The sequence below is a fragment of the Ammodytes marinus genome (genome assembly GCF_949987685.1).
Source record: "Ammodytes marinus genome assembly, chromosome: 2".
In the NCBI taxonomy this organism is placed as follows: domain Eukaryota; kingdom Metazoa; phylum Chordata; class Actinopteri; order Uranoscopiformes; family Ammodytidae; genus Ammodytes; species Ammodytes marinus.
Genome location: NC_137231.1, coordinates 31,902,220 through 31,915,072, shown reverse-complemented (window position 1 = coordinate 31,915,072; position 12,853 = coordinate 31,902,220). Strand labels below are relative to the sequence as shown.

The following is a 12,853-nucleotide window of genomic DNA, read 5'->3' as shown; positions in this document are numbered from 1 at the left end:
AAAAAATTTATTTGATGAATTTACATTTCGAGACCGCTTTCAATATGGAAAATGCACTGAAAATAAAAACTTTGAGTTTATTAGATGGATGCATTTAAATTGAAGATGTATTCAGCACAATACAATGAGTGTCTAAAACAATTCTGTTTTCAAATGTGGTTGTTGTGATTTAGAATACTGACACACATGAATAACAAAATGACAAAACACAACATGAACACCTTTTATTTTCTACTTATATCTTCACTGTGATTAGTAATCACAATTGTCTCAGTACTGTATCTTGTTTGAATCATAGCTCTCTCTTCCAACTTCATGTCCAATTCCACCTGTAGAATGTTCGTTTTCATGTCATACTTCCTTCAGATATTGCATTTTCTGTTCATGGCATTCTCATTCTAACTTTCATGCAACGTCATCTTTTTTGTCCTTTGTTGAAAGGTTGTGGCAAGCTCTTCTTTAAAGCGAGATTTGGGTTTTTCTAAAGAATCTATCAGTGCAGATATCATTAAATATAATGTCAAAATTATAAATGAGAAAGATGTGAAATACCGATAATAATGAAGATAACCTGAAGTTGGTGTATTGTTCTCTTAGTAACATTTTCATTAATTGAATTTGTTGCAAATTGCGGCCCAACTATTTATTTGCTTAGTCCCAGCAGTATGGCTTTTAGATTCAATAACCGGATGGTTTCAAACTATTTTTTTTAAAGAGATTTTTTTCAAATTCATTAAAGTTTATTGACGGGATTTTTTTTAGCCTCTGCCATTGTTTTTTCTCACAAGCAATGGTGTTTCTGCTCCACTCCGGGTTTATATGATCACCGTTGGACCAGCAGCATGTGCTCATGGGCAGGTGTTTACAATCAGGCTTACTTACCTTACTCCAGGACTTCATAGTCTCAGACTAACTAAGACAAATTTAAGCCTGATTTATACTTGTGCGGTACCGCGTGCGCAGAGCCTCCGCGGAGCCGCAGAGAGCCTGTGCGGTGGCCTCAGAGCCACGCAGAGCTGTGTCGCGTACCAACTGAAAATTGTGACTACGCGCCAGATGCCGCAGACGCCGCAGAGGTTTGGTTGGGCATCAAAGCAACAAGGAGAGATTTTAACAGCACAGGAGCTCTTCCTCATTATCATCAAACTCAAAATTTTTCAGTTTTCATTTGTTTAGCAACGGATTTCGCCGATTTACATCAGAAGTGCAGTGTGCAATCTGCGACACGGGCGAAACTACTACCAACGGTTCATGAGAACGTTCGGTGTCCGTGCTACCCAGCAGAGAACGCAGAGGCGCAAAGCCGCACAAGTATAAATCAGGCTTAAAGCCATGTCTATGAAAGTGACTTAAACGTCCCAGTCCACATTAAGGCCTACTCCTGGCTTAAAACCGGCCCTCAATCTTTTTTCATGGCGTACTAAATAGTAGGGAAGTATGGGGATTTTAACACAGGGATAATCTCTCCACCTAGTCCTGGGTCTTGCTGTTGCCTGAAAAACACACACACACACACACACACACACACACACACACACACACACACACACACACACACACACACACACACACACACACACACACACACACAGGGACTGACTCCAACCCCACTGGAGATTTTGAAAGGTCAAATCTACAGTTTTAGTTTGAATTTTTTTAATTAACTGGACTCAAACTGCTCTGTTTGTGTTGCTGTGTTTGCTTCAAAATTAAGGTGTGTGTGTGTGTGTGTGTGTGTGTGTGAGAGTGTGTGTGTGTTTGTATGTATGTGTGTGTGTGAGTGTGTGTGTGTGTGTGTTCATGTTACTATGTCCACTACACTGGCATTTACATACCTAAAAATGCCTCGAAAACTGTATTGTAATGTGCATTTTTTTGCCAATTTTAGACATCTTTGGATTTTTTAAACAACTGCAGACACTCACACTCTCTCTCTCTCTCACTCACACACACACACACACACACACACACACACACACACACACACACACACACACAAACACGTGTCCATTTGTTTCACTCTTTTTCTAAACAGCGAACACAGTTCCCACTCAGTACGCTTCCATGATCAGTTAAATGCAGAGTCACTGCCCTGCACATGTTTTTATAAATCAATAGAGCCATTGTCTTTGTACGTTTTATTTTTATTTCCTCGTGTTTCGATTTGCTTTCTGTTATTCCTGGCGAGGAAGATGTGACTGAGGTGACAGCCTTACTGTGAGAAAGAGACACACCCGGAAAGAGACACACCCTAACTCACAATTCCTATCTTAAAGTGTAACAGTAGCTTATACTCGTACATGATTTTTGAGTAGAAGCTGAATTAAATTACTTTGTTGGTAAGAAACACATAAATACTGGTGGTATCGGCATTTTAAGACATTTTATGTACATGTGAAACTCGAAGAATTAGAATATCATGCAAAAGTTCATTTATTGCAGTAATTCAACTTAAAAAGGTGAAAATAATATATTATATAGACTAATTACATGCAAAGTGAGATATGTCAAGCCTTTATTTGTTATATGTTTGGTCATTATGGCTAACAGCTTATGAATCTCAGAAAACTTTAATATCACATGAAATCAATAAACAAAGGTTTTTAAATACAGAAATGTCGGCCCTCTATAAAGTATAATCATCCATATGTACTCAGTGCTTGGTTTGGGCCCCTTTTGCATGAATTCTTGCCTCAATTTCCAATTCATTTTCCATGATATTCTAATAATATGAGTTTCACCTGTATTGTAAATTACTTTAGAGCTTTTCTAGGATTTGAAAAACAACGATCTCTTTTCCAAATACATTACGCCACTACAATGACGTCGAGTATATATAGATAGGGGAAAGTGGGGTGAGTTGTGCATTTTGGAAGTTGCAAAACCCCTTGTTTCTAGAAAACCGTGGAAGAAATTGGAAATGTGACCACATATTTAAGAAGAGCCATCCATTTGACTCATCCTGTAAAGAAGGGAGACACAAGGAATAAGATATAAGCACATTTAAGCTCAAAAAACTGTGTTTTGCCTTTCAAAGTAAAATTTCCATGATCAAGGTTTTTTGATTATTGTCTCTGAACAATTATAGACACGTTTGAAAACATTTGACACATGTTTCAGTGCTTTGGTATGCTACACTTTGAGTCTATATAGTTAGCACGATGTCAGCCCTAAATTGCTGCATCATGCCTATTATCCAAAATTCTGGGGATGGGGTGATTTGTGCCAAATGGCCTAGGTGAGTTATAAGTAAGTAAGTAAGTAAGTAAGTAAGTAAAATGTATTTATAATGCACATTTATGACAGTTTGCACTGTCCAAAGTGCTGTACATAGTGCATTCAGTAGGTAAACAATGAAGGTAAAATAACAATAACCAAAATAAAAGACGTAAAGCCCATACATCCACATAAACACAGATAGTAGTGCAGAGGTAAGATAGTTAATGGGGAGGAAACACCAGGGTGTACATATGGGTTTTGAGCCTTGATTTAAAGGCAGAAATGTAGGGGGAATCACATTTGTCAGGTGGCAGTTGGTTCCACAAGCACGGAGCAACTAGTGCAAAGTACATTTCTGAGAGTCGTGCCAGTGGCATGGCTGTATACGCTGGTCACCAAAAGAAAGTGATTGTCTACAGTAACTCAGAAGAGAGTGACATCTCAATTCCACTTAACGACACCACTGATGAGAGCTCAGATGGCCAGAAAGATGATGGTGACTTTGTCATTGTGAGCTTTGCAGGCAAAACCACCTAGATCTGCTAGGCCTTGTTTAAGAAAATGTACCTTCAATCTTTGTCAACTATTTACTTTAAATACACCTTAAATAAGTGATTGTCTAATGGATTTGTCTTGCATTACAGTTTTTGAGATATATATAAATTGGCACAATTCACCCCACCTTATTTTCTCCAAATGCACAAATCACCCCACGTAGTGGGGTGATTTGTGCGACAAGACAACTTTTTTTCCGAAAGCTATATTTCTTAAACAGTTTATTCCAGATGCAAAGTTTTTATTGCCAGGGATGCACAACATCCTGAAATATATGTACATATTTGAGTTGGAGACATAACTGTCAAGGCCTCACTTTAAAATCACTTTGAGTAAAAAGTTGCACAACTCACCCCACTTTCCCCTATATGGATTGTATAAATATAAAAAAAAGTTCAAGTATCAAGTTGTATATTTGTAGCTGTAGAAAAGGGGTAGGATCAAATAAGTGTATACTTCTTCCTACTCATTTTCAGGCATATCAATTCAATATGTTATTTGTTTATTTTTTTGTTTATTTTTATTTCTTTTGTGAAATCATTTGAACATATTTTTTTATTGTATTTTCATGCTTTTAATTTTAATTTTTTTGATATGTCTGAAATAAATTGAATCAAATCAAAATCAAAACTGTACTACCTAGACCGTATAGTCGAGGAGCACATGGGACACGTTCCCTCCAAGGATGTTATTTCGGGGGTGTACGTCACGTGCATGTATACGAGTTCTACTTGTCTGTGGCGTTACTATGTTGCTTATTGTGCTTAGGTGTTTTTTTTTACTAGTCCCACATTGCGCTCCCACAATGGAGCGTAGTCTGAGAGTGGCCTTTTTTCCCCCTTGTCTTTCCCCTGTTTATCCTTTCCTACCTATGATAAGGGGCGCACGCTTGATGACTCTTCAGTGTACCCCCCTGTCTCCCATGTATTGGTTACTGTCCCTCTATGTCTCTTGGCGATAGATAGATAGATAGATAGATAGATAGATAGATAGATAGATAGATAGATAGATAGATAGATAGATAGATAGATAGATAGATAGATAGATAGATAGTACACAGGGATAATCTCTCCACCTGGGTCTTGCTGTTGCCTGAAACACACACACACACACACACACACACACACACACACACACACACACACACACACACACACACACACACACACACACACACACACACACACACGTCTCTCTCTGTCTCTCTATGTGTCTCTGTATGTGTGTGTGTGTGTGTGTGTGTGTGTGTGTGTGTGTGTGTGTGTGTGTCTCTCTCTGTCTATCTATGTGTCTCTGTCTGTGTGTGTGTGTCTCTCTGTCTCTCTATGTGTCTCTGTCTGTGTGTATGTCTGTGTGTGTGTGTCTCTCTGTCTCTCTATGTGTCTCTGTCTGTGTGTGTTAACATTTTCGAGGGAGACCTGCAGCCAAGCCAGACAGCAGTCAACTGCCTGCACTGTGTTTCACTGCATTTGATAATCTTTGCAACAACATGTTTAAGCAAGAGTGGATTCATTGTTTTCGTATGTTGAAAATCTTATGAAAAACCCCTTTTTTTTATTTCGTTCTCCTTCCTTACGTGTCTGTTATTTCAGGATTAACAAAAAAAACAAAGTGTGTTTCCTTCTCACCATAGACACGATCATGTGTTGGTGAAGTGTGTTTTTATAATGTTCTGTACTTGTCAGGCCGCCATTGATGGGAGTGGGAGGATGTCCTGGAGTTTGACAGTGTTGTTCGGGCATTTCTCCAAAACAAGGGAAAACCCCCGCCCTCCCTCATACGTATTTGCAAAAGCATCTTCATTGGTGTTTAATCATCCCAGGTGTGAGCCCAGCCCTGTACTGTATATAAACAGGCTAGTATTCCCTCCCAAGACACACACCTGTCTGCTCTTCACTTTGCATCAGGAATCAGCACTACAGCAAAGGTAACTCAGTCTCCCTTCAATATTTTTTTATAATTTGATGATCGATTACTCGTTCCAGTCGTTTTGAGGCCTTTTTGTTTGTCTTAATAATAATTTTGCATATAAAATAATTTTGAAGGATTTTGACTTTTGGTATTCAACACTTAGAGGCATTTTAAAGACCTGCGACTTCACATGAATAAATAAATAAAAATAATAATAATTTGTTGAAAATATCTTTGGTCCTAGTGGTTAGCCTGTTTTCAATGTTGAACCCTAATGTTTATACAGTTAGGGGAAGGTACAGACATGTGAAATATTTACAGAAATGTTTATTAATATGCACTTTCCCTGTCAAATAAACAAATACAAATTAAATTAAAAAACCCATCTTTTTTTTATGCTCTTGACCACATATTTAAACTATGTTTTCCCTGTTAAATGCTTTCCTACAGATGGCGATACCTTTCCCCTTGGTCTTCCTCCTCTGTCTGACTGGCGGGATGCTGCTTTCAGGAACCGTAAGTGCATTTTTTTTTTTTTTTATAAATCGGAAAAATGCAAGCTTACCTCACAAACTAAAAAAGCAATTTGGGGTCTCTCATTTTAGGTGAAATGTATGAGCACCCTTAAAGTGCCATTTCCAAGCTGATGTATTGAATGTGTTATATTTACAGGGTTCCGCCAGCATCACCACAGTTCAGCCTTCGGGTAACTTCTGTCTTTTATATTATGTTGCTAATTTTATCTTTTTTGTTTTTAATACTTTTTATTCTTAGAGATGTATTTACTTGTATTTTATTAGCTGTGTATCTGTGTATCTGAATCTTATGGCAGTGAGGGCGGGACCCGATAAGCCTTTGGCTTCTCCTGCTTCCCTTCAGACGATAACACAAAGTATGTGTAATTGTCCGGAAGAATAATAAATAAATAAATAAATTATGCTTTTATTTTCTATGCACATTGTAAAACACTTTGTGACCCTTTCTGGCGGGATGCTGCTTTCAGGAACCGTAAGTGCATTTTTTTTTCTTTCATAAATCGGAAAAATGCAAGCTTACCTCACAAATTAAAAAAGCAATTTGGGGTCTCTCATTTTAGGTGAAATGTATGAGCACCCTTAAAGTGCCATTTCCAAGCTGATGTATTGAATGTGTTATATTTACAGGGTTCCGTCAACAGCACCACAGTTCAGCCTTTGGGTAACTTCTGTCTTTTATATTATGTTGCTAATTTTATCTTTTTTGTTTTTAATACTTTTTATTCTTAGAGATGTATTTACTTGTATTTTATTATGCTTTTATTTTCTATGCACATTGTAAAACACTTTGTGACCCTTTCTGTGAAAATTGCTATGTAGTTAATACATTTGACTTTACTTACTTACATTTAATGGCAGAAGTTCATACAGACAACATAATGTCCTCTTGTTGGCTGGAATGCCACTGGACCAACTCTAGAGACAGTAGCTCTGATAATGTGGGATGTTTCACCCAAAAAAAAACGCTAAAAGAAAAAAAAAACGTCCAAAGAAAGAGATTGCAGGTACAAGCTGTGGAAATGTGTTTTCTCAGGAGGCTGTCTTGCTGGCTGGACTCCTTTCGAGAATCGCTGTTTCATTGTTCGAAACAGCCCAAGCACCTTTGTCGATGCACAGGTACGTCTTTATTAGCCTTAATAACCTGTTCCACCAATGTGACCCAGGTGCCAGTTTGTAGCTGGTTAAACTTGTCAAACTTGCATTTCCTTGCCTTTAACCCTTTAGGCGCCAGGTTTTATTTAAAAAAATACTAGATTTTGACACCGAAATTTCAAAAGGCTCTGGATTGAAAGTGGTTTGAGATAGAGACAAAGTGTCAATGAGACAAATATTGAGAATGACCTAAAGTTTATCTAGGGAATAAATTCTCCCATCTAATTAGCATATTATGACGTCATATGGCGGCGGCCATGTTGGATTATGTAATTTCCATGAAATACCTGATATTTTGAAAGAGAATTGAATTTATTTAATCAGATTCACCCCCTCCGTCCATGTGTTATGATGTCCACTTTGTTGTAAGCCAACAGTTGTAAACTAGAACTAGAACTACACCACAAAACTCATGTAAACAGGCGTTTTTTATGATTTTATTTTTTTTACCCATTTTTATTTACTTTTGTCTTCTATTCTTCATTATTATTATGATTATTATTATCATTATAATATGATAATATGAATATATATTTATTCATATATATTTATATAATGCTGCGTCGCATGGCTGCTCCACTGCTGCGCATGGACACACCGTGACCGGCGCCGTAAAAAGAGTGCACACTAACTCCCTACTCGTCAACTTTTTGCTTGCCATATTCTCTCAATAACTCCTAAATCCAGCTTCAGCATAAATAGCTTAGTGGCACACTATCTGCGATTTCGCACCCAACAACTGCGCGATTCATTTGCAGCCTGGACGCGGAGGTGTGTCACCTCTCTGCTCTGACGGCCGGCTCGGACTGCTCCGAGGGGCCGCTCAGTGCTCTGAGACTGCCCGCCTGTGAGTGCTTTTGGTCGGGGAGGGGCTCGCGGCAGCACCGGGCAGCACCCGCTTCTCGTTGAGCACAGTAACTGCAGAGTGATACGTGCTATCATGTCAGAGTCTCTAAACACCACAAAAGTTTTCAATAACACCAGAAAAAAATCGCTAGGAGGATATGACAAAAAAAAGTAAAGTTTGGATGGGATTTTTCATTTTTTTTTTTTTTTTTTTTTGGGATGGGATTTCCGGTTTTACTCGAATTATTTGCATTGAAGCATGACGTTTTTCTGAGCTAAGGTCTAGGTATGGGATGTCTGCCAACTAGTGGAGGGGAGTTTGAACAAAATACAACACTCGATTTAGAGAAAACAGCTGTTTGATTCAGTAAAGCGTCATGTCGCAATTTTGCGACTTTGGCGCCTAAAGGGTTAAAAGTTTATTTCTATAGCACAATTCAGACACAAGGCCATTTCAAAGTGCTTTACAGGGGCATGAAATACATCAAGATTAAAATACATCAAGTAAAGAATAGACATTAGAAAAGCAAATAAAAACATATGAATGGAAATAAAAATTACAGGTTAAATGGGAAACAGAAAAGTCTTCAGATGTTGCGTAATGATTTGTTTTTTTCTGTCTCCCCAATCAGCAAATCTGCATTGTTTTGGGAGGAAACTTGGCTTCAATCCACGATGAGAATCAAAGCGACTTTGTGAGGAAACTGATTCGCGCACGTTTTGGCAGCAATGTCCCTGCCTGGATTGGATTATTCGATGCACTTGCGGTGAGGCATTTTATAGAAAATATATATAAAATATGGAATATATAGACAAACCATGACCAGCACAGAAGTCTAGTAACAAACGACCACTCGGGTTTAGATCAAGGAGGCCCTGAGCCTTTATTTTTTTATTACAAAAGGAAAAAATTGAGGTTTCTTAAAAATGTCATGATAATCATAACATTATAAAACATATATAAATTAGTTATGAACAGGCCCATCGTTGTTTTTTCTTAATTGTGTAACCTATCACTCAATTAGGGCAAATTAGATGTTTCCCCCAATTATAGCCTACCCAGCTTTATCAAGCTGTTTTTGAATAGCGATTCATAATGGCAAGCGGGGCCAGTGGCAGCCAAGGGGCAAGGGTGGGCCTGCCTAAAATATGTCTATTTGCTATACTAGGACCATTCTTAGCTTCTGATTAGTCGGGCACGGCGACAGCCCGCCTCCAAAATCTACCAATCACCAGTTTTTCTGTGGTCACCTGTCAATCACGTCCACAGAGCAGTCTCTCCTTTGCAAAGGCAGTTAGTAGGATACTCTGCAACTTTTCACACGATAAGCTGTTCTTTCTGTTAGTAAATGATGTTTGCAAAAACTCATCACTACAGCAAATGTAGCTGTAAATGAAGTTTTTTTGGGGTGGGGGTGGGGGAGCCTCACTGACATTTCAAGCTTAGGGCATGTTTAAACATGCCCCTCATTGAATTAATGAAATGAAAAATATGAAAATATCTATATAGCCACTTGTCCACTATCCAATCAGTGATCTGTGATAAGGAATATTGTTCAGAAGTCAGTTTTCTCTTCCAGGAGGGCAGATACATGTGGACTGACGGATCCCCATTGGACTACACAGACTGGGCCCCTGGAGAGCCTAACAACAACAACGGGACAGAGAACTGTGTGTCAGTGTCGACGGATAATGGTACACACATTATTTATTTTCTTTCTCCGGGAATTTTGTTTGATACCTGAAAAAATATGAGGAACAGTCATGTGTTTTACTTCTGATATTAGCCCACAGTGCATTCTGAAGTGTTAAGGGAACACTAAAGGAGATTAAGAGCTGTTCATTTAAGTGGTTTTGGTAATGAATCTATAAGGCTTACGCTCAAAACAACACTTTACTGAATAACCAGGAGGTGCCCCACACAATGCATTATGGGTATCGGTAAGGTGACACAATGGCGGCATGTGCAGGTGTAAAGTTAGGCACAGGGTGACCTCACTATTACAGGGACAGAAGATGTAATGTAGCCTTCTGGAAATTCTGGCACATTTTAAAAAATAAAAATTGCTAATGTTTTCATTAGTTTGCATTGTCCCTATATAATAATAATAATAAAAAAAAAAATATATATATATATATATATATATATAGGTATATATATATATAAATAGTATTCCCTACCGCTACAGTTTTCTGATAAAAAGAGTTGTAGGTGAAAATTCAACTTCCCATAGTTAAGCAGTGAATCTTAATGAAAGTATATTGATCAACTGTGGAAACTTTTAACTAATTTTAATTATTAATTTGTTTCTGTCTTCAGGCTTCCCTGGTTGGAATGATCTCAGCTGTGCCAGAAGTTTGCCGTTTGTCTGTTCCCGCAATAGGCCTCTGCCACCCGTGTGACCGACTACAATGACGTCACCATTTATCTGATATTTTATTTCCATATTAGAGAACTTTCTCTAAATGATTCACTTTCAAAATCAAATCCCTCTGAAATCAATAGTATCACAGACTCTATATCAGTCACAATTACTAACGGTGGGTTACATTTTTAATCGATATAATATACCAAATAAAAAATACTTCTCATCAAAATATATTAGAGTAAAACAATACATAACACATTTAATTGAAGTAGTCTTCTTTTATCTCCCCCTATACAAGATTCAAAGTGCGTATTGTCATATGCACAATCAGAAACATGTTCTCAGTCATACAATGAAATTCTTCCTTTGTTTTCCACAGACTGAAATGCCAAGAAAGAAACATGAAAAATTTGCCATATACAAGTAATAGTGAAAATAAAAAGCTGAACCAATTCAGAATATACAATTTAGAAGTTAAATAGAGAAGTACAACTAGGTAAAACAACACATTAAAGTTAAAAAATAAAATTAAAAGGAATGGTGCAAATCCAAGAAGTCTCATAAATCAGAAGAGAAAGGGGTATCATGGGGGGGGACCTTTAAAATGAGTGTAAAGTAATAAGAATCCCTGATTGAATACACAAACGCTTATGTCGACAGAAAATCACCCAACGTTAGTGTTCTCTTAACAGAGGGGAACTTTTCTTGTGATTTGTTCATTTCCTATCAAATACAGCTCTGAAAAATTAAGAGACCAGTCTGGATATTTCTTAAATCTTCATCTCTAGATTACTTAATGAAAATGCTCTTAATGAGATGTATTGGAATTTGGTAGAAATGTTGTCAGTAGTTTATATTATAAAACCAAAATGTTCATTCTACTCAAACATTTGCCTATAAATAGTAAAACGAGAGACACTGAACATTTGCAGTGGTCTCTTAATTTTTTTCCAGAGCTGTATATTCATTTAAACCGCAATCAATGAAAAAAGAAAAGTGTATTCCACAAATAAAAACATAATCTTTAAGCATAAAGTGTTTCTTGTGTGAAATCCTTATTCACAGCTTAAAGGTGGAGTCAGTGATTCTGGAGAACGCTTTTTGTCAAAATCACTTTTGGTCTAAATCAGTGAATATCTCCTCACGATCCACTACCTGTCTGTACTGTGTGTGTGCTGAAAAATAAATCTAGTGTTAATACCAAGCCCCAACCACAGCGAGTTCTACCAGCATCCACTGCGAAAGTGACCAAAACAAAATTGCAATTCACCCGAGTTGCCACTAGGGACAGGTACCAAAACAGAGCAATTTCTCATTGACTCCCATGTTAAACAGGCCGTTTTCACAGCATTATTAAACCTATTTAAGGTCCAAAAAACATTTTATTCTGTATGTTTAAGTCATATCTCCATGACAACACTGTTACTGTTTTTGTACCAGGCTAGTTTTTAATCTATACATTAAATTGTATGAATAATTATGGGCGCAATCTCTTGAGTGACAGCTATCCGCTCGCTGGCCCTCACTTTGCCTCGGAGGTATACGTCAGCTAGATGGGCGTATCTCCCTCCCCCCGACGTCACATTGATGCCCCATTGATGCCCATAGGCCAGGGGAATGGGATGCAGTTGGAATAACTGAGGTCAGCCCGGATGCTACATTCATGTTATATACTATGTAAGGGAAAAGTATAGCGAACGGGTCACTTGCTAGAAATAAAGACCGACAAGCTGAAGCAGGAGCCCGACGGCTCCCTTTATTTCTAGCATGTGACCCGTTATACTGTATCCCGCTTATTACATGGCTACTACAAAAAATAAAGCAATTTATTGAAGCAACATGTTGTTTTAACAGCCAAAAACAGTCCGCTTCACGGTCGGAACTTACTTCATAGCAACGGTTACTATGTCAAGCTGCGGCCAACTTAGAAGAGTTTAACAAAAAACAACTTGTTTCCTTAGCAACCCTGAGACCTTGTCTAATAACTGGAATAGCCATTGCAAACCCACTAGGTTCTTATGTAATGAAAACGTAGTGTAATTCACGGTGAAAATGACTGCGGAACATTTACATTGCGGGCTGCAGCCTGAAGTTACTGTAGCTATAGGCTAACTTCAAAATATTTGGCCAAACGTACTCATGTCGTCTTGACTGGATTCCTGTCGGACATTAACCATGACTCCTGTGTTCCCTGCTCTCCTGATACATGCACAGTCTTGTTGAAAAAGTATTCCATTGTTTTCTGAACTAGTAGTAGCCCTGTTT

General features: G+C 37.9%; 1 protein-coding gene and 1 long non-coding RNA gene across 2 annotated transcripts; both read left to right on the top strand.

Moving 5' to 3' along the window:
* Nucleotides 1–5,627: 5,627 nt before the first annotated feature.
* On the top strand, nt 5,628–6,578 carry LOC307268552. Its single transcript, XR_013845463.1, has 4 exons — nt 5,628–5,701; nt 6,136–6,201; nt 6,358–6,391; nt 6,518–6,578. It is a non-coding gene; the product is annotated as an uncharacterized lncRNA (long non-coding RNA).
* Nucleotides 6,579–6,675: 97 nt separating this feature from the next.
* On the top strand, nt 6,676–11,623 carry LOC307264398 (ladderlectin-like; the record flags this gene model as incomplete). The annotated part of the gene is made up of 6 exons (XM_080045808.1): nt 6,676–6,693; nt 6,849–6,882; nt 7,255–7,337; nt 8,852–8,986; nt 9,800–9,914; nt 10,540–11,623. The coding sequence occupies 6 exons, from the start codon at nt 6,676–6,678 to the stop codon at nt 10,620–10,622; spliced, it is 468 nt and encodes a 155-aa protein (XP_079901934.1). The 3' UTR covers nt 10,623–11,623.
* Between the last annotated feature and the right edge of the window lie 1,230 nt (nt 11,624–12,853).